At 22.9% G+C, this 27,675-nt stretch overlaps 2 protein-coding genes across 4 annotated transcripts in view; one reads left to right on the forward strand and one right to left on the reverse strand.

Moving 5' to 3' along the window:
• Positions 1-27,675, forward strand: part of LOC122499860 — a 256,174-nt gene that overhangs the window by 214,580 nt on the left and 13,919 nt on the right. The gene's annotated exons all lie outside the window — the stretch shown is intronic.
• LOC122499858 (sialin) overlaps positions 1-27,675 on the reverse strand; it is a 55,903-nt gene that overhangs the window by 5,687 nt on the left and 22,541 nt on the right. Inside the window, exons 2-6 of the mRNA XM_043608393.1 lie at positions 10,210-10,427; positions 9,717-9,962; positions 7,298-7,382; positions 4,091-4,308; positions 36-185 (exon numbers count right to left, since the gene is read on the reverse strand). Of these exons, the coding sequence (XP_043464328.1) occupies positions 36-185; positions 4,091-4,308; positions 7,298-7,382; positions 9,717-9,962; positions 10,210-10,427 (917 nt within the window). The remainder of the gene's footprint in view (positions 1-35; positions 186-4,090; positions 4,309-7,297; positions 7,383-9,716; positions 9,963-10,209; positions 10,428-27,675) is intronic.

Genomic DNA, 27,675 nt, shown 5'->3' on the forward strand with positions numbered 1-27,675 from the left:
GTAAAGAGATGTAGTATTCTTGAGAATTATAGTACCTCTTTAATGTTGAAATGTAAAATATTCTTCATGTAGGTCGGTAATTGGTTTACAACTGTGAAATAACCAAAGACACTACAGGCGTGAGTAATAACAATTGCCCAGACTGGAGCTGATGTTACAATTGCTTTCCATGGCACTGCATGATGCTGTCAAATAAAAATTAATCGTTTTTTTTTATTTTAAATGAAAAAAATTTCTCAGATTGAGGAAACAATCAATTTCATCAAGGCAGCGAGATTTCTTTGAATTTTTTTTATTATTAGTGTGATGATTTTATTGGGGCTTTACGAGAATCTTTATTTATTTAGTTAATTAGGGATTTTTTTAACTGACGGTAGTTTGTGACTGATTTTTGTAATTTCAATTGACGGTAGTAATAAATAAATTTTAATTTAAAAAAATTTTTTTTTTTCAATTTTTAATTTTTTTTTTAAATATTTTTAATTCCAATTGTCGGTAGTTAGCAACTAATATATTTAATTTCAACTGACGGTAGTTAGTAACTGACATTTTTACTTTTAACTACTGGTAGTCAGAAATTAATACTTTTAAGTTTTTAACTTCAACTGACGGTAGTCAGAAACTGTAATATTTATAATTTCAATTGATGGCAGTCAAAAATTATAATTTTAAATTTCAACTGTCAGCAGTTCAAATAAACATTTACTTATTATTATTTGTCCCCAGGAATTAAGATTTTTACAAAATTTCAAATTAAAACCTTTTAAAATTCAATAATTTATTACAATTTTATAAAAATATTGTTACTGTAACTTCTTCAAAATTATTTTCATCATTTCAATTCAATTATTATTTTCCACAATTTTTAACTACAATTCTTCCTTAAATCAATTATTTTTAATAATTTTTGAAAAAGTTCTTTTTGAGAATTTTCAAATTCATTGTTTACAATTTAATTTTACGAAATTTCGATTATTCTCATTAAAGAATTTTATCAACGAATTTTTTAATAATTGAATTTTTTCGACGAATTTTAATAAAATTTGTAAGAACTAAGAATAATTAGATTTTTCGAGGAATTCGATTAAAATTGTATAAAAAGTAATTGAAATTCTGCGACGAAAATATTTAAATGTTTGCTGAAAATTTAACATTAAAAATTTTTTTTAAATAAATCCTTTTGGAAAATTTTATTGAAAATCATTGAATTGAGAAATAATTTTTGAAACTAATTGAAATTTTTACAAGAATTTTATTAAACTTTTTGAAAATAATTGAATTTTGAAGAAGAACTTTTTATTTATGAGAATAAGTAATTGAATTCATACAAATTATTTTCTACGAATTTAATTAAAATTTTATTAAAATTTCATTTAAAGTTATAAAAATTCTTTTAAATAATTGAATTTATCTAAAGTATTTTATTATTTACGAAAATAATTGAATCACTGTAAAAAATTTTATTATTTATGAAAATAATTGAATTATTACGAAGAATTTTTTTTAAAAAATTGTAAATAATTGAATTACTGTGAAATTTTTATTTATTTATGAAAATATTTAAACGTTTGCAGAGAATTTAACATTAAAAATTTTTTTAAATTGAATTTTTAAACAAAAAACATTATTAAAATAATAAATATATTGAAAATCATTGAATTGAGAAATAATTTTTAAAAATAATTAAAATTTTGACATGAATTTTATTAAACTATTTGAAAATAATTGAATTTCGGAGAAGAATTTTTTTTGTATGATTTTTATGTATTTCTTATATAGAATTTTATTAAAATTACATTGAAAAATTTGAATTCCCGCGAAAATTTTTATTAAAATTCTACATTTAATGAATTCGAATTCAAGGAAAAAATTTATTTGAATAGTAGATTTTGAAAATAATTGAATTGAGAAACATTTTTAAAAACAATTGAATCGTTTCTAAGAATTTTTTAAAAAATTTGTTTAAAAGAAAAATTTATTTATTTCAACTTTTAGCGAATTTTATATTTTTTTATAGTCTTAACCCTTTTTAGTCACGCATTTTTCTTTTTACTAAATTTCCTTTAAACTCGTTATATTACAGGGTTTTTAAGATCACTGAATATAAATTTGTGGTCAGTTTTCGAAAATTCAAAATGGCGGATATAATATGGCGGTCATGAAAATTAAAAAACGACTGAACTTTCTCAAAAAAAAATTAATTCCACAGAATTGTTAGTTAAAAATATGAAAATTAAAATTTTTTTTAAATTTTAATTTAAAATCTTTTAAAAATTCAATTATTACTAAAAATTCACGCTCCAATGCTTTTAATATTCAATTATAATCTAACATTTTAATTAAAATCCATTTTTAAATCAATTTTTATTAGAAAATTCTCAATTTTAAATACAAAAATAAATAGTCTATTGAATAATTAAATGTTTCTTAGAATTGAATTCTCATAAAGAATTGTATCAATAAATTTTTAAATAATTAAATTCTTTTGACGAATTATAATAAAATTGTATTAAAAATAATTGAATTCCTATAGAGAATTTTATTATTTATTAAAATAATTGAATTTTTGTAAAAATTTTATTATTTATGAAAAATAATTGAATAATTGCGAAGAAATTTATAAAAAATTTGTAAATAATTAAATTCCTGTGAAATTTTTATTATTTTATGAAAATAATTAAAGGTTTGCGTAGAATTTTATTAATTTTTTTTTTTTTAATCCTAATTGAATTCTTTTGGAAAAATGTATTAAAATAGTATAGATATTAAAAATCATTGAATTGAGAAAAAATTTTGAAAATAATTGAAATTTTGCTAAGAATTTTATTAAAATTTTTGTAAATAATTGAATTTCGGAGAAGAATTTAATTATTTTAAAAAATAATTGAAATTTTGACGAGAATTTAAAAAAATTTTTGAAAATAATTGAATTTCTGGGAAGCATTTTATTACTTTTGAAAATAATTGAATTCCTTAAAAAATGTTATTATTTATGAAAATAATTGAATTCCTTGTAAAATTTTTATTATTTTATAGAAATAATTAAAGGTTTGCGTAGAATTTTACTAATTTTTTTTTTAAATAATTGAATTCTTTTGGAAAATTTTATTAAAATAGTATCGATATTAAAAATCATTGAATTGAGGAAAGATTTTTGAAAATAATTAAAATTTTGACAAAAATTTTATTAAAATTTTTGTGAATAATTGAATTTTGGAGAAGAATTTAATTATTTCTAAAGATAATTGAAATTTTGACAAGAATTTTTATAAAATTTTTGAACATAATTGAATTTCTGGGAAGTATTTTATTACTTCTGAAAATAATTGAATTCCTGTGAAATTTTTATTATTTTATAAAAATAATTAAAGGTTTGAATAGTATTTTACTAATTTTTTTTTTAAATAATTGAATTCTTTTGGAAATTTTTTTTAAAATAGTATAAATATTAAAAATCATTGAATTGAGGAGAATTTTTTTAAAATAATTGAATTTTGACAAGAATTTTATTAAAATGTTTGAAAATAATTAAATTTCGGAGAAGAATAATTTAATTATTTTTAAAGATAATTGAAATTTTGTCAAGAATTTAAAAAAATTTTTGAACACAATTGAATTTCTGCGATGAATTTTATTGCTTTTGAAATTAATTGAATTTCTGCAATCATTTGTATTTTCTTTAAAATTCTCCAAATTATATTGTACAATTTACGAACTTTTCGTCTTTTCTCAATCAAATTACGGACTTTGCAGATCTTTTTTGAATAAAAAAACGGACTTTTACGGATTTGAAGCAAATTTGCGGACTTTTACGGGCTTTACGGACCTAGTTCGAGTTCTGACTGAATATGAATCTGTGATTATTTTTAAAAAATTCAAAATGTCCGATTCAATATGGCGGACATGAAAATTAAAAATCGACTGAATTCGCTTGAAAATAGTAACTCAGAGGTTTCTTGGGTCGCTGAATTCAAATTTAAGGTCAGTTTTTAAAAATCCAAAATGGCGGATCCAATATGGGGAACAAAAAAAGAATTTTTCAAATCGAATAACCTAAATAAAAATAAATTTAGAAAAAAGGAAACTTAACCTTTTTATTCGAGGTATTTCCAATAGCTTCCTCAATGAATCGTCTCTCACTGTCCGAAATTCTCGGATGCTGTGCCGGCGAGTCGAAAACAAGGAAAAACCACGTGAGACTCCAGACAAATCCAATTCCTCCAGTAACATAGAAAACAGATTGCCAGCCCAGGGATGCAATGAGATATCCACAAATTGGCATTGTAATCGCAGCACCAAGGGAGGAAGCTGTGAAAAAAGGTGTGTCTTTATAATATTTACTACAACCTTGAATAAAAGAGAGAGAGAGATAGAAAAAAACTTTTAACTGCAGCGAAAACCTGAACAATTTGCCATTTGTATTGCATGGGTGCGGGTTTATTTGTAACGGTGTCTTATACACTCCTTCGCCAGAGCGCACTTTATTACGATCCTCAACATTCATTAAGAATTTCATACCATATTTCAATCTTTGGCGAAATAAAAAAAAAAATTGAAAAACATATCAAGAAACTGTCCCTGACATGAATTTTTACCTTCCAACACTACAATTTAGCCTCATTAAAATATCTCTCCAACTACCTTTCAATCATTTTTTGAATAATTCCAACAATTCGTACAGACAGTATAAATTAGAAATGATAAAGGAGATAATAAAACCAGAAGCTGAATATATATTTAATATTATATACTGATTCGTATTCAATCAACTATAATTAAATAAACCCATGACTAAATCATTTATGTACTTGAATGATTTATAGTCAAATAATGTGTTTCTTTTTTTATTGCTATAATGTACTATACAAACTATACGTGATTAGTTTAGAGAAAATTGTTCTCTTTTCTTCAAGGTAAAAGAGAACTTGGGGGGAAAAAAGGAAAAAACTTGCGGTCTTTCCGAAAAGAGAAAAAAAAACACACGTGGATATGATTTATTTATCGATTTAGTATAATTATTATAAAACTAGCAACAATTCGCGCTCTAAAGCGTGGTGCTAACTTTTTACCTCATTTTTTAAATAAAATTATCAATTAACTAATTATCAATTAATTATTAAATTATTAATTAATTATCAATTTTAAAAATAATAGAATTTAAAAATTTTAAATTCAAATTTTTCTTGAAAACACTAAAATAATTCAATTTTGGAAAAATTGCAAATAATTTATTGCAGAAATTCAATTATTTTCAAAAGTAATAAAATTCTTCTCATAAAATTCAATTATGTTTAAAATTTAAAAAAAAAATTCTCGTCAAAATCTCAATTCTCTTTGTAAATAACAAAATTTTTACCCAAAGTTCAATTATTTTCAAAAACGACAATAAAATTCTTGTTCTAATTTCAATTATTTTCAATATCTACTATTTTAATAAAATTATCTCGAGAAAAATTCATATTAAAAAAAAAATTTAATAAAATCGTACACAAACATATTATTATTGTCAAAAATATTAAAAATTCCACAGGAATTCAATTATTTTCGTAAATTTTTAGTTCTTATAAATTATTATAAAACATGAAATAATTGATCACTCCGAGTCTTCGACTCGGAGCAATCAATATCTTCATGTTTTATAGCAAAATACTTTTATAAGTTGTTTAATTTCAAAAAGGGTTGAATTTGGAATTTTTGAGTGTCTTAATTCCTGTGGAAAAATAATAATAATTAAATATTTATTTAAAAAAGAAATTATTGGTGTTTTTGAATAATTTTACAATTAAAGAAATTCGTAAAAAATGTAACGGAACATTTTTTTTTATGAAAATTTTTCCCTTTATTTTCTAAAAATTCAAAAATTTTCATTTTCAATAAAATCGACATTTAAAAGAATTTTAATTTCATAATGAAAAAATAATTGAATTTTACATACAATTTAACAAAAAATTGAATTCCCAAAGTATTTTAATTAAATAATAAAAGAAAAATTAAAATCTTCCAAAAATTTTTTCTGAAAAATTTATTTTTCAATGAATTTTCATTTAATAATTAAAAAATAATTGAATTTTAGAAAAAAATGTTCAATAAAATCGACTTTTGAAAGCATTTTAATTTAATAATTTAAAAAAATTGAATTTTACAAACAATTTTACATGAAATCGATTTTTTAAAGAATTTTAATTTTATAAATTGAAAAGAAATTGAATTTTTTAAGGATTTTCCAAAAAAATTGTGTTTTGAGAGAATTTTAAATATATAATTGAAAAATAATTGAATTTAACGAATAATTTTCTTAAAAAATTGATTTTCTGAAGAATTTTAATTTAATAGTTGAGAAATAATTGAAATATTCCAAAAACTTCTTTTGAAAAATTTATTTTTCAAAGAATTTTAATCCCAAAAAGTCGATTTTTTGAAGAATTTTAATTTAATAGTTGAGAAATAATTGAAATTTCCTAAAATTAATTTCAAAAAGGTTTGAATTTGGAATTTTTGAATGTCTTAACTCCTGTGTGAAAAAATAATAATAATTAAATATTTATTTAAAAAAGAAATTATTGATGTTTTTGAATAATTATATAATTAAAGAAATTCGTAAAAATGTAACGGAACATTTTTTTTTAGTAAAAGTTTTTCCTTTATTTTCGAAAAATTCAAAAATTTTCATTTCGAATGAAAATTTGTAATTGACAAATCAAATTTATAAACATTTGTTTCGTTTATTTTAAAAAAAAAAAACTGAATTTTATTAAAATAATTGTAATTAAAAAATTGAAATAATGTAAATTATTACCTTATAAAAATGGAAAATTTTCTACAAAAATATTAAGGAACGGAAATATGTAATGTTTTTTTTCCGAAATAAAAGAATGATATTGTTATTGAGAAATAAAAATTATGCATAAAATAGGTATTTATTTACTATTTCTTAATCATAATTTTTTAACAAATTTTCTAATAAAAATTTTTTTTTTTTTCTAATTTCTAATATTATTTTATTATGAATCATGAAAAAATACCTGCATATTTTCGATTTGTCAAAACAAATTTTTTTTAAAGAAAAGAAACAAAAGAATACACAAAAACTAACTTCAGGTGTGGACAGAATGAAAGAATGAATAAGACGATTATTATAGTTAATACCAAAGTTTAGTGATTGTATTTTGTATATAAGGAGTTAATTATCTTGAAAATTATGGCATTGCAATAATTGATCATCGAACAAAGTTAACATTTAGTGGAATTTTTGCTGCTGATATGTACGTGAGTGTATGATAATTTAATTTATGCTCACCCATCATGTTCGATACGAATTTACTGCGCTCATTTGGCGGAATCCAAACAGCGGTCATTGGATGAATTGCTGGCCACGTGGCTCCCTAGAATTTCATTCAAATCGAATTAGTTTTAATTGTTTTAATTTTTTTTTTAATTTAAAAAATTTTTTTAATTGTTTTCAATCACATTTTGATAAATTGTTTCTTTTTCTAATTTTTTTCTCAATAAGAAAGAATTTTTATCCACTATTAAAAAGCAGATTTTTTTTTTTTGCTGATAAAATCAAAGAAAAAAATACTCTTTCTCTATCATACTAAAACCTAAATTTTTGGGAATTTCTGTGTATCTTTGTATCGTAATTTTCACTATTTTTCATAGTAAGTTTTTTTATTTCTGAATAAGTAAATTTTACTAATAAAACTTAGTAAAATTTGCTTAGAATATTTTAGGTTTATTTCTAATGCAGTGACACCTATCGGAATTTTGTAATAATAATGAATTTATACAATAAAGAATATTACCTATACAATACAATTTTATTAATTTTTTTAAAAATAATTGAATTTCCAAGAAAAAATTTATAACTTTTAAAAATAATTGAATTCTTGTGATGAATATTGTTATTTATGAAAATAATTGAATTTCACAATGAATTTTATTAATTTTGAAAATAATTGAATTCTTGTGATAAATATATTGTTATTTATGAAAATAATTGAATTTTGCAAAGAATTTTATTAAAATGACTCAAAATAATTGAATTTTCGGGAGTAATTTTGTTATTTGTTAACAGAATTGAATTCTTTCGAAGAATTATTTATGTAAATAATTAAATTATTTCAAAGAATCATAAAAAAACATTTTTTAAAATAATTGATTTTTTCAAGAAATCGAAATTAAATTTTTAAGAGTAATTACATTTTTTGAGCCATACCTGCAAAATTGTATTAAGAATAATTGAAATTCTGTGATGAATTTTATTCTTTATGAGAATAATTGAATAGTTGCTAAGAATTTTATTAAAATTTTCAAAAATATTTGAATTCTTGAGAAACATTTTATTATTTATAATAACAATTGAATTATTGTAAAAAATTTTATTGAAATGTTTAAAAAGAATTGAATTTCTGTAAAAAGTTTTGTTATTTTTTAAAATAATTGAATTTTCGAAAGAATTTTTTTGAAATGCCTTCAAAATAATTGAATTTTTGGGAATAATTTTGTTATTTATCGACATAATTGAATTCGTTCGAAAAATTATTTATGTAAATAACTAAATTCTTGGTAAGAATTTTATTTAATTCTAAAAGAATAATTGATTTTTTCAAAAAAAAATTAAATTAAAATTTTATCTAAAATAATTGATTTCTCTCGAACAATTTTATTAAAATATTTGAAAATAATTGAATTCCTGTGAAAAATTCTAATATATTTGTAAATAATTGTATTCTTCCAAGGAATTTAAAAAGAATATTTTTTTAAATAATTGATTTTTTCGAGGAATTATATTAAATTTTTAATAATAATGACATTCATATAATCAATTCGTGTAAAATTGTATTAAAAATAATTGAAATCCTGCGCTGAATTTTTTTCTTTATGAAAATAATTGAATAGTTGCTAAGAATTTTATTAAAATTTTCAAAAATAATTGAATTCCTGAGAAGAATTTTATTATTTATGAAAATTATTGAATGGTTGCAAAGAATTTTATAAACATTGTTTTTAATAATTAATTTCTCCGAAATATAATAAATATTATGATAAAATTTTATTTTAAATAATTGAATTCTCGTGGAAAACTTTATTTGTGAAAATAATTGAATTTCTCTATTAATTAATAAAAAATAGCATTAAAAATAATGGAAATTCTTCGATGATTTTTTTTTATTTTTGAAAATAATTGAATTCTGGCTTAGAATTTTATCAAAAATTTATTTATAAAATGAAATTTCTGTAAAAAATGTTATTATTTGTAAAAAAAAATTGAATTTTTGCAAAGAATTTTATTTAAATTTCTGAAAATCTTACCTATTTAAATTCTTTTAAAGAATTAAAAAAATTTTTTCTAAATAATAAAGTTTTTTTTATGTTTTTAATTTAAAATTTTAAAAGTAATTAATTTTTTGAAGAATTTTTTAAAAAGTTTTTAAATAATCGTGTTTGTTAATAATTTGAGTTAAACATTTTTATTCGAGGGATTTTTGTAAAGTATTGAAAACAATCAGCTAAAGTAAAAATAAAAATCTATCAAATGAAAATTGAAAATAAAAATCTGTTAAAGGGAAAGTCAAAGTAAAAGTAGAAATGAAATTACATAATCAACCCCCAGGTTTTACTGAAGTAGATAGTAAAATTTACTACGTAGTAAAAGCAAAAATTTTGGATTTAGTTTAGTAAAATTTACAATAGTTAAAATTAAGAAATGTAATTACCAAAAAGAACCCTAAGAGAACTCGTAAGGCAGCGACGAAGGAGAATCCTAGTGAAGCCGCGACCGGTGTCAATAGTGTAATTAAACTAGAAAATAGCATACTGTATCCAAAAACTCTTCTGGTACCAAAGAGTTCCGCCATTCTGCCACCTGGCACTTCAGTCAAAATATAACCCGCGAAAAAACTACCGAATATCCAATTTTGCTCGTATTCGTTCCAATGATACTTTGTCTGTTCTCTTCCTTCCTGAAAATTACAGAATTACTAAATTACAAAACTGCAAAATTACAAAATTGCAAAATTACAAAATATTGCAAAAAAAACAATTTTGTTTCTTGTATTGAGGAAACCAATTTTTTATTATTTTCTTTACATTTTGACATTTTTTCAGAAACAGAAATAAAAAAAATTTGTATTTTGAAAAAGAATATTTAGATCGGTGTTGAGAGAAAAATAGAATTTTATGCTTACAGAGAAGGAAATATACACTTACTAATTGAGAAGGAACCTCGTGAGTAGAATTAATTTTTGGAATGTTTCCAGTATTATTGAGTGAATAAATATTTTCTATCGTTGAATTGGAATGTGATTTACTAGTATTAGGATAAACCATGGCGACCATGGCAATTGTCAAATTTACTCGAAGCATGTAGTTTATCATGAATCCAAATATCACCATAATATTCAGGACCTGACGACATGATAGTCCACCTGGAACAAAAAAAAGAATGCAATTTAATTCAATGTTTTTATATCAATTCTTTTTTACACAATCCAGTCACAAAAAATCTTAATTAATGTAGAAAATATGCTTTTTATTAAAAAAAAAAATAATTTCGGTATATATAGCCCCTGGTCAATAAAGTGACCATTATTCCCCTAGGGTAATAATGAGTGATCATTATTGTCCTATATTAATAACAGGCTTCGCACTAATCTACTAAAATTTACTAATACTAGAAATCAAAAAACTGTTCTCAAAAATTATAATCAAATTCTTTAAAACGATTCAATTATTTTCGAAAAATATTCGAAATTCAATTATTTTCAATATCGAGTATTTTCAAAAAAATTTCGCAAAAGAATTCAATTATTAAAAAAAAAAATTCATAAAATGTATCCAAAATTTAATTATTCTCATAAATAATAAAATTTTCACAGGAATTCAATTAATTTACAATAGCATTTTCAAAAAAAATTTCGAAAAAATCAATTATTTAACAAAATTTCTATACAATTCTTCATAATTCAATTACTTTCACTAATAATAACATTTTTCATGGAAATTCAATTTTTTAAATAAATTTTTGATACAATTCTAATCAAGAATTCAATTATTTTCATAAATAATAAAACTCATCGAAGAATTTCAATTATTTTTAATACTATTTAAAATTAATTAATCGAAAAATTCAATTATTTTCACAAATAAAGTTTTCCACAAGAAATCAATTATTTAAACTAAAAATTTCATAATATTTGTTATATTTCGAAAAAATTAATTATTTTAAAACAATTTTATTAGTTTTAAGGTCAGTATATAATAGTAATTTTTGTTTGTTTGACCGTATTAATTAATTTGTAGAGTAATGAGACAAGGCCTAAATTTTATAAACAATGTTTATAAAATTCTTATAAAGAATTCAATTATTTTCAAAAATAACAAAAAATTTTTATAGAAATTCAATTCTTTTTAAAAATTTTAATTAAATTTTTCGCAATAATTCAATTAATTTTATAAATAATAAAATTCCTCTCAGAAATTTAATTATTTTCGAAAGTTTTAAAAAATTTTACTCAACAACTATTCAATTATTTTCAAAAATAATAAAATTCATCGCAGGATTTCCATTATTTTTAATACAATTTTACAGGATTTGCTCAAAAATGTAATTATTATTGTTAAAAATTTAATTTCGATTCCTTAAAAAAATCAATTATTTAAAAAAAATGTTTTTCTAAAATTCTTTGGAAGAATTCAATTATTTACAAAAGTATTAGAATTTTTACAGAAATCCAATTATTTTCAAGTATTTGAAAAAAATTGTTCGAAAGAAATGCATTTTTTGAAATACAATTTTAATTAAATTTTTTTGAAATCATTCAAAAAGAATGATTTAGATTCTTCTAGATTCTAATAAAATTCTTCCTAAGAATTCAATTATTTTCATGAATAATTCTTCGAAAGAATTCAATTATTAAAGATAAGTAACAAAATTATTTCTGAAAATTCACTACTTTTGGGGTATTTTAATAAAATTGTTTGCAAAATTCAATTAATTTGAAAGTTAAAAAATTTGTTTACTGAAATTTAATTAATTAATGAATTAATTAATTAATTTTAATAAAATTTTTTTCAAATTTCAATTATTCTCAAAAATAACAAAAAGTTTACAGAAATTCTGTTTAAATGTTTTAATAAAATTTTTCGCTATAATTAAATTATTTTCATAAAAAATAAAATTTAAAAAAACCATTTATTTAAAAAAAAATTGTTTTCAAATTCTTTGAAAGAATTCATTATTTTCAAGTACTTTAATAAAAATAAAAGAAAAGAATCAATTATTTAAAATACAATTTTAATTAAATTTTTTTGAAATAATTCAATTATTCTTTTAGATTTTAATAAAATTCTTCCCAAGAATTTAATTATTTACATAAATAATTCTTTGAAAGAATTCAATTATAAAATAACAAAATTATTCCCGAAAATTCAATTATTTTCAGGCATTTTAATAAAATTTTTGCAAAATTCAAATATTTTCATAAATAACAATATTCATCACAAGAACTCAATTATTTTTAAAAGTAATAAATTTCTTCTTGAAAATTTAATTTTATAAAAAAATTCTTAAAAAAAACGTTCTTAAGAATTCAATTATTTTAATAAATAATAAAATGCTTTTTCGAAATTCAATTATTTTCAAAAAAATTTAGTAAATACCACACAGACATTCAATTATTTTCAAAAATTTTTATTCAATTATTTTTAAAACTATTTTTATAAAATTTCCCAAACAGGATTCAATTATATTTAAAAATTTTTTTTTAAATTTTCTTAAGAATTCAATTCTTTTAATGAATAATAAAAATTTCTCAGGAATTCAATTATTGAAATTAGAATTTGCATAAAATTAGTCGAAAGAAATGAAGTAGTTAAAAAATTTAATAAAATTCTTCGCAAGAATTAAATTATTTTTATAAATATTTAAATTCTTTCATGAATTATAAAGTTCGTTGCAAGAATTCAATTTATTAGCAGTAGGATAAGAAAGAAGTAAATATTTTTTTATGAAAATTAGGAAAAAGTCAGAAAAATAAAAAATATGGAATGTAAGTTTTGTTAGTTTTGTGAAGTGTCTAAAACGAGTTTTTTTGATTTTTTGCCCTATGGTAATAATGAGTGGCCATTATTGCCCTAGGATAATAATGAGTAACTATTATTGACCTAGGGTAGTGATAAGTACTTTATTATTAACCACTGAGCAAGGTCAATAAAGTGACTATTATTGACCTAGGGAAATAATTAAGTACTTCATTGAAACTGAGCTTTTTATTATAGAAGTAAACAAGTGATTTCATAAAATTAATTCCTCCTTTGCTCATGAAAATCTTGTCCTATAAGTAAAATGATCTTTAGAATAAAAAAATCAAGTAATTTCATAAAAATTAGTACACTCCTATTTTTACTGATAGTAGTTATAAACAAAAATGATAAAAAAACGATTCTGTAGTCACAACTGAGCATAAAATCAAGATCAAGTCATTTGCAATTTACAACTTGGAATCAATTCAATTAATTATAGTTACAACTATTAATAATAATTGATTCAACTGTCAGTGATTGTCATAGCAGTAGCAACCTGATGATTACAACAACTGATGACAGATTTAAATAATAAATAGACCACACGATAGTTTATAATTTTATAGAAATTACAAATTTTTTTTTCTAATCTCATAAAAACAGTTTTGCTTTTTATAAAAATAAAAAAAGTGACGAAAGAATATTTCTTCAACAGTATTATTTCAAATTAATTATAGATAAATAATTCATAGCAAGCACAATATTTATCTTATTTCAAAAGAATTTAGCAAGCATATAGAGGGAAATAAATATTTTCGATAAAATTCTGTGTTGTAATTATTATTATGCAACATGGAGAAAAATATTTATGGTTTTTTTAATATTTCTAATAGTCTCGTTTAATTTTTTTAACACTCTTTTATAATTAATAATTAATAATAATTAATAATACTTGGAATCGATTATACACGGCAGATTCTTTACGTAGCAGAGGAAAAGATTATTTTCTTTGAATTTCTATTTCGTACTTTTTTTTAAAACTATTTTAATTCTAACATTTCTTTTATTTTCGAGTGAAGTATTTTTAAAAAATTTTATAATATTTTCAAATTTTTTTAAAATATTAAAAAATAATGTTTCAATGTATTTCAATGTTAAAAAATCGAAAATATTTAGAAATAGTTTATTTTCATTTAGATCAGAAAATAACTAATTATTAATTATTGAAAAAAATGAAATAGAAATTAAAGGAGAGAAAAAAATGCAGTGGAAAATTTTTTTTTATTTGAAATTTCTTTCATTTCTCACTATACCTTTTTTAATCTTTTGAAACTATATTACTCTTTTTGTTTTTGAACTTTGGATGGTACGATGTAATTAATTATCAAGCATTGAAGAATATCTAATAGACCCGGGTCAATCTTGTTCGCCCTCGGAATCAAAATCTTTATCATTAATGTCTCGATTATAGACACTAATTTTCATTTTATAAATTCAATCTTGAATTATCATTAAGAAATTAAAAGGTTATTGCTTTCGATCGATTTTAATAATCACAAAATAAGGATAATTCCACTGAATTTTTTATTCATAATTTTTCTGCTTTGTTTATATCATTAATTTTTTTCTGATATTAAGGAAAGTTTATTATGCAACGAAAATTTAATAGCGTTGAAAATTTAATTGAAAAATTTCAATTTATTCTACATGAATGATTTTTGGTTCCGGTAATTGTGGGTAATAATATTTAATTATTATTTCAAACAAATTTTTTTCTCCTTCTTTTCTCGAAAGTATTTTTTAATTTGTATTTTCGAATTATTTGAGAAAAACCTAATGAATCACAGGCTTTGCACTTAACTACTAAAACCTACTATTTACTACTTTTTTACGTTATGATAATATTTGGGTACTTTATTAGATTTTAGCCACTAAAAGCTACTATTTTCTGTTTTTTTTTTTAGAATTTACACTACTTGAAATTCGCTAATACAAGAAATCAAAAAACTATTCGAAAAAATTATAATCAAATTTTTTAAAACGATTCAATTATTTTCAAAAAATATTCGAAATTCTATTTTCAATATCTAGTATTTTCATAAAATTTAGCAAAAGAATTGAATTGTTTAAAAAAAAATTGATAAAATTCATCCAAAATTCAATTATTTTCATAAATAACAAAACTCATTAAAGAAATTTCAATTATTTTTAATACTATTTTAAATTAATTACTCGAAAAATTCAATTATTTACACAAATAAAATTTTCATAATATTTATTATATTTCGGTAAAATTAATTATTTAAAACAATGTTTATAAAATTCTTATAAAGAATTCAATTATTTTCAAAAATAACAAAAAATTTTTCACAAAAATTCAATTCTTTTTAAACATTTCAATAAATTTTTTCGCAATAATTCAATTATTTTCATAAATATTAAAATTCTTCTCAGGAATTCAATTATTTTTTTTAAATCTTTAGAAAATTCTTTGCAACTATTCAATTATTTTTTAAAATAACAAAATTGATTGCAGGATTTTCATTATTTTTAATAAAATTTTACTGGAATTGATTAAAAAATGTAATTATTCTTAAAAAATTAATTTCAATTCCTCGAAAAAATCAATTATTTAAAAAAATGTTTTTTAAAATTTTTTTCGAACAATTCAATTATTTACAAAAATATTAGAATTTTTCACAGGAATTCAATAATTTTCAAATACTTTAATAAAATTGTTCTAAAGAAATCAATTATTTTAAATGCAATTTTAATTAAATTTTTTTGAAATAATTTAATTACTCTTTTAGATTTTAATAAAATTCTTCCCGCAAGAATTCAATTATTTACATAGATAATTTTTCGAAAGAATTCAATTATTAAAGATAAATAACAAAATTACTCCCAAAAATTCAATTATTTTGAGATATTTTAATAAAATTCTTTGCAAAATTCAATTATTCTCAAAAATAACAAAATTTTTACAGAAATGTAATTCTGTTTAAATGTTTTAATAAAATTTTTTGCAAAATTCAATTATTCTCAAAAATAACATAAATTTAATTCTATATTTAAATATTTTAATAAAATTTGTCGCTATAATTCAATTATTTTCATAAATAATAAAACTCTTCTCTGGAATTCAATTATTTTTGAAAACCTTAATAAAATTTTTAGCAACTATTCAATTATTTTCATAAAGAAAAAAATTCATCGCAGGATTTCAATTATTTTTAATACAATTTTACACGAATTGATTATATGAATGTCATTATTATTAAAAATTTAATTTCAATTCCTCGAGAAAAAATCAATTATTTTTAAAAAAATTGTTGTTTAATATTCTTTGCAAGAATTCAATTATTTACAAAAATATTAGAATTTTTCACAGGAACTCAATTATTTTTAATTATTTTAATAAAATTTTTCGATGGAAATCAATTACTTTAAATACAATTTTAATTAAATTTTTTGAAATAATTCAATTATTCTTTTAGATTTTAATAAAATTCTTCCGCAAGAATTCAATTATTTACATAAATAATTTTTCGAAAGAATTCAATTATTAAAGATAAATAACAAAATTATTCCCGAAAATTCAATTATTTTGAGGCATTTTAATAAAATTCTTTGCAAAATTCAATTATTCTCAAAAATAACAATATTCATCAGAAGAATTCAATTAGTTTTGAAAGTAATAAATCTTTTATTGAAAATTCAATTATTTTTAAAAATTCTAATAAAATCGTTCGCAAGAATTCAATTATTTTTCATAAATAAAAAAATGCTTTTTGGGAATTCAATTATTTTCAAAAATTTTAATAAAATACCACACAGACATTTAATTATTGTCAAAAAATTTAATAAAATTCTTTGTAAAATTAAATTATTTTTAAAAACTTTTCACAATTCAATGATTTTCAATATTCTGCTATTTTCATAAAATTTCCAAACAGAATTCATTTAAAAAAATTTTTGTAAAAATCTTACTAAGAATTCAATTCTTTTCTTGAATAAAAAAAATTTCTTAGAAATTCAATTATTTAAATTAGAATTTGCATAAAATTTGTCGAAAGAAATGAATTATTTAAAAAATTTTATAAAACTCTTCATAAGAATTTAATTATTTTTATAAATATTGAAATTCTTTGATGAATAATAGAATTCGTTGCAGAAATTGAATTTATTAGCAGTAGGATAAGAAAGAAGTAAATATTTTTGATGAAAATTAGGAAAAAGTCAGAAAAATGAAATATAGACTGGAATTTTTGTCAGTTTCGTGATGTGTCTAAAATTAATTTTTTTGGTTGTCAAATTTAATTTTTCGATAGCTACTTTTTTACTACTTTTTTTAGTTTGAAAGCTACTTTATTTAAAATTAATTATCGAGCGCGAAGTCTGAAATTATTTTGATATTCAATAATTCTCTGATGCTCGAATACGTATTTTGATTTTCTGCCAAAGGTACATTGTACATCAGTGTACAATAAAAAATTATGTACTTTTAAAAAATACCATTTTCAGAAATAAAAATTACATAATAAATACAAATAAAAAGAAATGGAAAAAAATAGAATATAAAAATAGAATATGTTGAATAAATTTTCAATTTTTAATTTTCTCGTAAAAAAAATATTCCCTTTTTTGAAGAGTAGGAAAAATCAAAAATAAATACAGACTGTTGGTGGTTTTTCTTTTTGCTAACGTCAAAGATTCTAAAAATAGACGCGATCCGCTACCTAGGCCATTAATACTTATTGTTAGCCTTCGCCTTGCTCTATACCTCAGCAATGATACTGAATGCATTTCATTGAATAATAAATAACAGAGAAAGATTAATTGTTATTAAATGATCTGGGAATTCTGAACGTGCACCACTCAAATTCCCGGATGTGTAGTTGTACACACATTACATAACAATAAACTTTTAATAATAGATATAGTTGCAAATTACTTTTTAATTAACGAAAAATTTCAATCAAAACGAATCAGTGTAAATATAAAGCATAAATAATATAATAAAGTAAATTTTTCGCAAAATCATAACTTTTTTTTTTTAATAATAAAAATCATTAACAAAATCATCGTGGGTATTTTTTTTTTACTATTTAATGAGGAATTTTAATTATAAATAAATAAAACATTAATTTTAAATAAACCGTATATTAAAAGGTGAATGAAGGAATTTATTAACAATAACAAATTAATTAAATTTTAATAAAAAAATTAATAATTAATAAAGAATTAATAATTAGCAGAAAATATTAACATAACGTAGAGTAATAAAAGATTTTAATGACAAAATTATTCAAAAAAATATTAATCTTCCGTGGCTGTGCGGTATGCATACTCGACTATGAGTTCCTTTGGTCTAGGGTTCGATCCCCCGTTGGTGCGAGATTTTTAAATCCTAGTTTATGTGTTTGGAGTAGAATAGTAAATAATATTAAGTTTAAATATCAGTTTATCTAATTAACAATTAGCAACTATAAATAAATAATTGTAAGTGAATAATAATAAATAAGACAGTAAATAAATAATAAGAAGTGAATAATAATAAATAAATCAGTAAATAATAAAAATAAATAAATAAGTCTATCTATTTAGATAATAAAAAATAAAAAATAGAAAATAATAAATTAATAAGTCAAAAAAGATATGGTTAAAAAAAAATTTTTAATAGAATGTTAATAATAAATAAATTAACTTACTTATATACAAAAGGCCATGTCCCTTTTGTAAATAAGGAAATAAAAAAAATTCATAAAATTGATAAATACCCAATGAACAATAAATTAATAATAAAATAAAAATGAAATAATAAAAAATAGATAATTATCAAAAAGAAATAATTTATTAATAGAATTAATAAAAATTAATAAACAAATTAATTTTTTCTAAAAATTATTTAAAAATACCATCAAAAAATAAAAAAAAAACAATTAATAAAGCATTAGAAGATTAATTAAAAATATTGTATTATATTGTTTTTAATATTGTATTTTTTATAAATGCGGAAGAAATTTTGTTTTTATTTTCTATTCCTTGGGGATTAAAAAGAAAAACACGTGTATAAAAAATTTATATCCCTGTCTTAATGTGGAACATATTTGAAATATAAGTTTTCACAAGGTTATTAAATGATCATGATAATTATTAAATAAGACGGTTAATTTTAATTGATGCTCTCTGATGCTGAATGACATAATATAATATTGTCTGGTTACATTAGTTTGCAAATCATTATTCTCTATTATAGACTGTGTACGTTGCAAATATCTGGATCATATATTTATAATATTGTCAACATTAAAACTATACTGTAACATCACGAAATCCATATTTTCTTATTTCTTCCACAATAAAAACAAGTTTTTTTTTTATTTTTGTCAATTTGAAAGCAAAACGAAAAATAGATAACGGATAATAGACTTTTGAAAATCGAGAGAACTAAAATATTGGGATCGAAGAAAAAATTTCTTACCTGCTAAATAGAAAAAGAAAGAGTGATTAATTAAATTTGTTTAAATATTTTGCTACTAAAAATATTAGCCACGTAAAATATTTACTAGTGTCAATATTTACAACTAAAAATATTTACTAGTGTCAATATTTACTACTAAAAATATTTACTACTAAATATTTTTACTATACTAAAAATATTTACTAGTGTAAATATTTACTACTAATAATATTTCCTAGTGTGGATATTTACTACTATAAATATTAACCACGTAAAATATTTACTACAAAAAATATTTACTAGAGGCAACATTTACTACTAAAAATATTTACTGGTGTAAAAATTTACTACTAAAAATATTTACTGGTGTAAATATTTACTAATACAGATTTCTAATATTGTAATAATAACTACTAGTTATATTTACTAGTATAAATATTTACTACTATAAATACAATAGCCACGGAAAATATTTACTACAAAAATTATTAATACTAAAAATACTACTGTGAATGATTACAAATGTAAATTGTTTCTTCTATTGATAGTAAATATTTACTATTAAAAATATTTACTCGTGTAAATATTAGCCATGAAAAATATTAACTAGTGTTTATATTAACTACTAAAATATTTACTAGAGTAAATATTAACCTCTAAAAATATTTACTACTAAAAATATTTACTACTAAAACTATTTACTAGTGTAAATATTAACTACTAAAATATTTACTAGAGTAAATATTTACTACTAAAATATTTACTAGAGTAAATAATTACTACTAAAAATACTACTGTGAATGTTTACAAATGTAAATTGTTGCTTCTATTGGTAGAAAATATTTACTATTAAATATATTTACTAGTGTGAATATTAGCAACGATAAATATTTACTAGTGTAAATATTTACTACTAAAAATACTACTGTGAATTTTTACAAATGTAAATAGTTACTTCTATACATATTTTCTACTCTGAATATTTGACACAGTTAATATTTACTACTGTAAATATTTAGCTCAGTAAATATTTACTACTAAAAAGTTCTGAGATTATAAACATTTACTGCTTTAAATATATGTGGTATGGTAAATATTTATTACTCCAAATATTTGGTATAGTAAATATTTACTACTCCAAATATTAATTACTGTAAATATTCACAATATTATTAATAGTAAAAATTTTATGTATTAAATATTTACTATTGTAATTATTTCGAGATTATTTATAGTTGTAAATATTTACTACCTTGAATATTTTCTAGTATTTATTTTGTAGTTGAAATGTTTGTACTTAATTTTCTTGAAAAAAATTTAATTTTGTACTAATTTGCATTATTTGGAAAATTAATAGTCGTCTTTTTGGTAAAAAAAAAGAAAAGAAAAAACATTTACAAATTTTAAAAAACATTTTAAGATTTAGAGAGTACGAAATAAGAACAATTTGAAAAAAGAGAAAATTTTTAAAATATTCCATATTTCCGACCCACAACTCAGGCGATAGTTAAAAAAAATAAACAATTCTCGGAAAAAATGATGATAATGAAAAGAAATAAACAATTTTTTTTTTCAAATATCACCAATCTTGAAATTAAAAATACCAATCTAAGCTAAATATAGTGCAAATGTTTTTAATGACACTTGTTTATTTGTAATCAACATTTTAATGAAAAGAAACTCTCTTTCTCTAAATGATAATGCACTAATTATACTAAATTCCCATCGCAAGTATTTCATAATGTACAAATCTCAAAGTCCAAAAATTTATTAGAGCAAAAATTGTACACGCAATTCTGAAAAAAGTTTGCAACATTTTTTTTTCTCTTCTCCTTCTTCTTCTTCTCGAGATCAATATTATAATCGCTATTGGAGATCGATTTTTTTTTTTACTCATTTCCATTTGAAATAATATAAATGTTGACCTCTAATATGTACGCATAGGAACGTGCGGGAACATTCAAGATCATGACCTTGATTAATGAAATGACGCGATTCATTATTATCGAGATGAGTAACTGATAATGCAATCCATTTGCAAAATTACTTGTTTACATTGTATACAAATGCGTGTGTACACACGAGCTACTGTTTAAAGTATATGAGATTTATAAGAAGCACGCGAATTTTGTAGGCTCGATTAAAATTACGACACACTTATAATAATTATGTTTGTAAATTTTTTTTTGTCGTTTATTTTTTTATAATTTTGCGTTTATCATTTTATCGAGAGAGAGAGAGAGAGAGAAAAAAAAATTTTTTTCTTTTTTTTTTTTTTATTATGTTTTATTGAACGTCACACAATTTTACGTCGATTGATTATATATTATACAATTTTCAAGAACCAATGAAAAATTGAGGCTCGTCGCACAGCAGCGAATAAATATTTTAAAAACCTTGACATCAAATTTTTATTCCCATGAGTTTGGAAATTATATAATGGGATTATTTGCTGACTGTTTTTTTAAAGACAAATTTTTTTTTTTTCTTTAAAGAAAATGAAAATCAGCAAATTACATAAAAATTATGAGTTCGATTTTTTTTAAATATTTGGTATAAAAAAGCAGGGTTGACACAAAAATTTTATTTTATTTTTCCCTGACGTTTTCCTGATTTATAGACAAAATTTTGACTTCTTAAAAATTATTTTCCTCATTTCAATTAATTTCCAATTAATATTTTATGGAATTTTTCACTCAAATTCTTTTTTAAATCAATTATTTTTAATATTTTTTAAAAAAGTTCTTTAAAAATTTTTAAATCTATTTGTTTAAAATTATTCAATTTTACGTGAAATTTCAATTATTCGGAAATTCTTCAATTAAAATATATTAGAAAATAGAAACTTCAAATAATTTCGAAAAAAATTTAATTCAACTTTTAAAAAAAAACTAATTCTACAGAATTATTAATTATAAACCTTAAAAGTATGAGAAATAAAAATGTTCAATTATTTAATTTAAAACCTTTTCAAAATTCAATTATTTATAAAATTTTCACGCTATAATGGCTTTAATATTCTATTATCTAAAATTTTAACTGATTTTTAAATAAATTTTTGTAAGAAAGTTCTACGAGAATTCCATTATTTAAATACAAAAATAAATAATTTATTGAATAATTGAATGCTTCTTAAAATTAAATTCTCATAAAGAATTTTATCAACAAACTTGTAAATAATTAATTTCTTTAGACGAATTTTATTATAATTTTTAGGAATTTACATTTTTTGACAAATTCGATTAAAATGGTATTAAAAAGAATTGAAATTCTATTAAATTTTATTAAAATTTCAAAATAATTGAATTTCCACAATTATTTGTAACTTTTACATAATTCAATTTTTTAGTGTTTTTAACAAAAATTCTTTTATAAATCCATTTTTCGAGAAATTCGATTAAAAATAATTAAAATTGTGCGATGAGTTTTATTATTTATGAAAATAATTGAATCTCTGAAATAAATTTTATTATTTTTAAAAATAATTTATTTATTTACTTGTCTATCTCGTTAAAACGAGTACAAGCTGAGTTTCGCATTACAAAAAAGTAAGAAATGAAACAAAACATAAGAAAGTCACATTCAAATTTAAACACATCCAAAACACACTAGGGCAATTACTGTACGGTTAATTAAATTATATAATACTTCAACATAATAATGCTCTTGACACATGACGTTCGTGAAGTAATTCCCTAATCAGCTTAACGAATGTCTTAATAATTTTTATTTCCGAAGAACCAAAAACAGCGTACCAACCATTCTCCACATCAGAAACCGAATATATGTCCGGAAACGCAGCTGCACATAAATGTTCACAGGCGGGGCAATTAAAAATAATATGTAAAAAACTTTCACTCTCCCGACGACAAAAGGTGCAATAATCTTCTCTATTAAACTTATACGTAAACTTTCCAAAATTTATTCTGCAGACGTATTTATTTAAAAGTCTTATTTGAGAGAAGACTCTTTTCGTCTGTAATGAAAATCGAGAAACTAAGTATTTCTGAGGACCCTGAACTACCGAAAGATGTGGATAAATCAAGAGACTTTTAGACTTCGAATATTGCTCTAAGTCCAAATACCTCAATCTTCGTTCATACTCCACAAGAATAAAATCTCTATTTCTTACCACGAAGTCCAGAGGTGAGGCCCACCAATCAACAATCAACTCACTCAAACCAAAAGAATCCGTAAACTGGAGTAGCCAGTTAGCTCGGCATTTTGGGCTCCTGATCGCCAGTCTCGCCAGTCCCTCGAAACACTGTCTGGGGTACCTTGAAGAATCCATTTTAGAAATTTTATATATCCAGTTCAGCGTATTCGAAAGAACTCCATGAGACAGTCGAAGGGAGCCCGTCTCCAATCTCACCGCATAATTCGGAGTATTATTTGGCAAGGAAAGAAGTCTCTTGAAAAAAGCAAGCTGAACTCTCTCGATTTCATCCAAAAAACATGGACCCCACACCTGCACTCCGTAGTATAGTATGCTCACCGAAAGACTCTGAAATAGTTTCTGATAGGAAGTCCAAGAGTCAGCCCCTGTAGAATAAATTATATTCATGATTCCTCCAATCGCTAAATATGCCGAATCAATCGCCCCACTTGCCGCCGGAAGAAATGAACCCGAGCTTGAGAAAGGAATACCCAAATAGGTGTACTGTTTTACAACTTTAATACTTTCTGATCCAAAATTAAATGATTTAAATTTCTTTGCAGATGCGTTTCCAGATCTAGTGAAGATAACAATCTTGGTTTTTTCTGTATTAACAAAAAGACAATTTTCGCGACAATATCGGTACAAAGCTTCTAGTTTTCTTTTAACTTCGAGGGGAGAATCCGAAAGAAAAACAAAATCGTCGGCATAGCCCAAATCCATTATCTCACACTCACTGGTAACAGAAAGACCTCTACAATTGTTATTTATAAGGTAATCCTCCAGGTCACCAATAAAAAGATTGAATAAATAGGGGCTTAATACTTCGCCCTGTAAAACGCCAATTGATACCTTTACATATTCTGTGCGACCCTCGACAGTCCTAATACAAGTGTAAGCAAATGCATAAAAACTTTTAACAATTCTAATTATTCTGGAGCTTACACCTAATTTATGTAATTTTATCCATAAAAGGTCGTGATTAACTGATGGAAAAGCTCCTTTAAAATCGATGAAAATAGCATAAGCTACTGTCTTAGGTTTACTTAAATGCAATTGAATAGCTGTATGTAACGAAAAAAGGTTATCAAGGCAGCTTCTGCCCTTTCTAAAGCCCGACTGTGCTTCCGGCAACAAAAGCAGTTCCGAGGCCCAGGTTACCAAACGATCACAAATAATTTGGGTGAAAATTTTTGCAATTGAATTAATTAAAGTAATAGGTCTATAGTTTTCTGGAGTACCCGGATCTCCTTTTTTATATAACATGGAAGTCATTAGTTTACCCCAGTCCTGCGGAACCGCTTCCGTATCCAAGATCTTATTAAAAAACATCTCCAAATATAATATCCAATTTTGGGGGAGATTTTTAAAAAATTCATAGCTAATTCCATCAACTCCTGGAGCCTTTCCATTTTTACAATTAGCAATACTATGTACTATTTCCTCAGTTGTAATAGAACCGTCCAAAATCGGGTGAGAAACATTTAAAAAAGAATCATTCAATGGAAATCGAGAAACCAATACAGGATAAGATTCGCGTAGATAATCTTGCCAAGTCGGAAGGTCAATGCACGAACGCTGAGTATTTCGTTTTCTAAAATTGTTAATGACTTCCCAGAATTGTTTTTGTTGATTGCAACAAGCAATTTTATTAATTATAACCTTTCGATAATTTTGTTTTTTAATTTTAAGAAGTTTTCTCAACGCTGACTTCTCTCTCAGCAATTCGCATCTTGATTCCACCGAAAAGGAATCAGCTTTAGCACAATTTAAAGTAAACAAGACTTTCCTCTTGGCCAATTTACATTCTTTATCATGCCACGGTTTTTGGTATAATTTTTTATTATATGAAGGTCGTCGTACCATATTAAGCTCATTAGCAACAGAATTTATACATGAAATGAGCGTCTCATTCATTCCATCCACATCCTGATTCAGGTCTGCAACCTCCCTCCTCCATTCCATCAAAGAATAAAACGAATCACCTTTATCTATGTCAAAAAACAACTTATGACACATATTTGGTTTAAATCTTATTGATGATTCGGTCGGAGTGTTAAAAAACAATGCAACGGGAAGATGATCAGATAGGGAAGGAATATTTAAAATTTTTAAATCACAAAATAAAGATAGACCTGTAAAAGAGCACCACACCAAATCAACAACACTCACACCCTGCTCACCTATAAACGAAAAGTTAGCCGGTAAATCGCTCATAGAACGACCATTTAAAACAATCAGATTATAAGACTCTAATAATTCAACCAAACTTTTACCTTTAGAATTCAGAATAACATCATATGACTGCCTTTCCGGATTAAAACCATATAATTGCGTAAAAAAGGACGGGTTTAATTGATTGAGGGAAGCGATTCTACAATTAAAATCACCCCCCACCACCAATGGTAAGTCAGGATGCGTGCTGGCAATAAAGTTTAGCATTTGGTCGAGATCGTCGAGAAGCTCCAAAAAATTATCACTAGGTGAAAAATATATTAGTCCGAGTATAAAATGTGTGTGAGACGAACGCATTATAACAAAAATGTGACTTGTACAGATTGATATCTCTGTTACCCGATAAACTGCAGGATTAAATAAAAGTAAAAGTCCACCTTTTGCTCTTCCATAAATATTTGATTTTATCGCAGGCGAAACAATAGAAGTAAAATTAGGGAGCTGTTGACACTTAAGATCGGTTTTAATGGACCACGTTTCACAAACACAAAGTATATCCCCATTATGTACTTGGTTCGAAATTTCAGGAATATTTTTAAAGTCATGAACGTTCCAAAAGATTATTCTCGCCTCCACAGAATTCGCCTGGGAAGAAGAATCAAACGTAACCTTATGACATTCCCGAGACAAAGTTAAATGTTGCTGCTATAATTCCGATGGTGAATCTTTATTATTCGTGGTGCGTTGCTTCTTAGCACCCACACCCTCTGCACTAACTAAAACTCCAGGAGAGAAATAATTCTCCAGTTTCTTGGAAAACTGAGACTTCCCATGATCCAAAAGCGACTCTTTTTTAGGGCGTCCTCTTTTCTTAGATTTAGTTTCTGTCAAATGTGCCGAAGATTGAGAAGCCCCAGGTGTATCGGGCGATACAGGAACCATCGCAGTAGTCAACATAGAGTCCAGTTTTTCCTTGGTGATGATCGTTGAACCATTCAGAAAAATCTTATTACCTCTCAGGGACACATCTTGCCCAGCATCACGCAATTTAAAGATCTTTGAAAGTAGCTGACGACGCATCTCCCTTTCCTCCTTTGAACGGTCATTAGCAACAATATAATTTAACTTTTTAATTTCATTAATCTTGGTAAAAACATCTCTCACCCATCTCGAAGCAGTAAATTTAATTAACACTGGTCGGTTCCCAGGAACTTTACCCAACCGAAAAATATCATCAATAGACAAATCAGGAATTTCTAGACCCACTTGTGAAAAAATATTTAAAACTGCTGCAAATAAATTATTATTTATAGCAGCAGTATCCTCCAGTTTAAAAAGGACAATATTTTTGAGTCTCTGTTGGTATGCAAACGAGGAAAAATCCCTTTCAATTTTAGTTATTCTTCTCTCATTAGAAAACAATCTCTGTGACATAGAATCCATGCGTTGATTTGACATTTGTATCTCAGAACTTATTCTGTTATTCGATTTAGTTAGTTCCTCTATGGATGAAAACAATTTTTCCCATCTCTCTTCATCATGTGACGTCATTTTTGCAACAAGTAAACGTCAAGGCCGTTGACAGGGTAAACAAAAGAGACCAACTTTAGTTTAATTTAATATGAACTTAAATCACAGAAAATCAAACTCACATTTAAAATAAGGGGAAAACGCACCAGTGCACAAAACTATTAGAAAATAAAAAATCGCGAGTAATATCGCATTTGTATCTCGTCAAGTCTGTTAAAAAAAACATATAGTTCACTTAAAACATATAGTTCACAGAGCAATTTAAAAAATGCACTTAACAAACAAAAAGTCAAATTTTGTCAATTGCAATTTATAATCTTTCACTTTC

This window comes from Leptopilina heterotoma, unplaced genomic scaffold (assembly GCF_015476425.1).
Source record: "Leptopilina heterotoma isolate Lh14 unplaced genomic scaffold, ASM1547642v1 Lhet_177, whole genome shotgun sequence".
Taxonomy (NCBI): domain Eukaryota; kingdom Metazoa; phylum Arthropoda; class Insecta; order Hymenoptera; family Figitidae; genus Leptopilina; species Leptopilina heterotoma.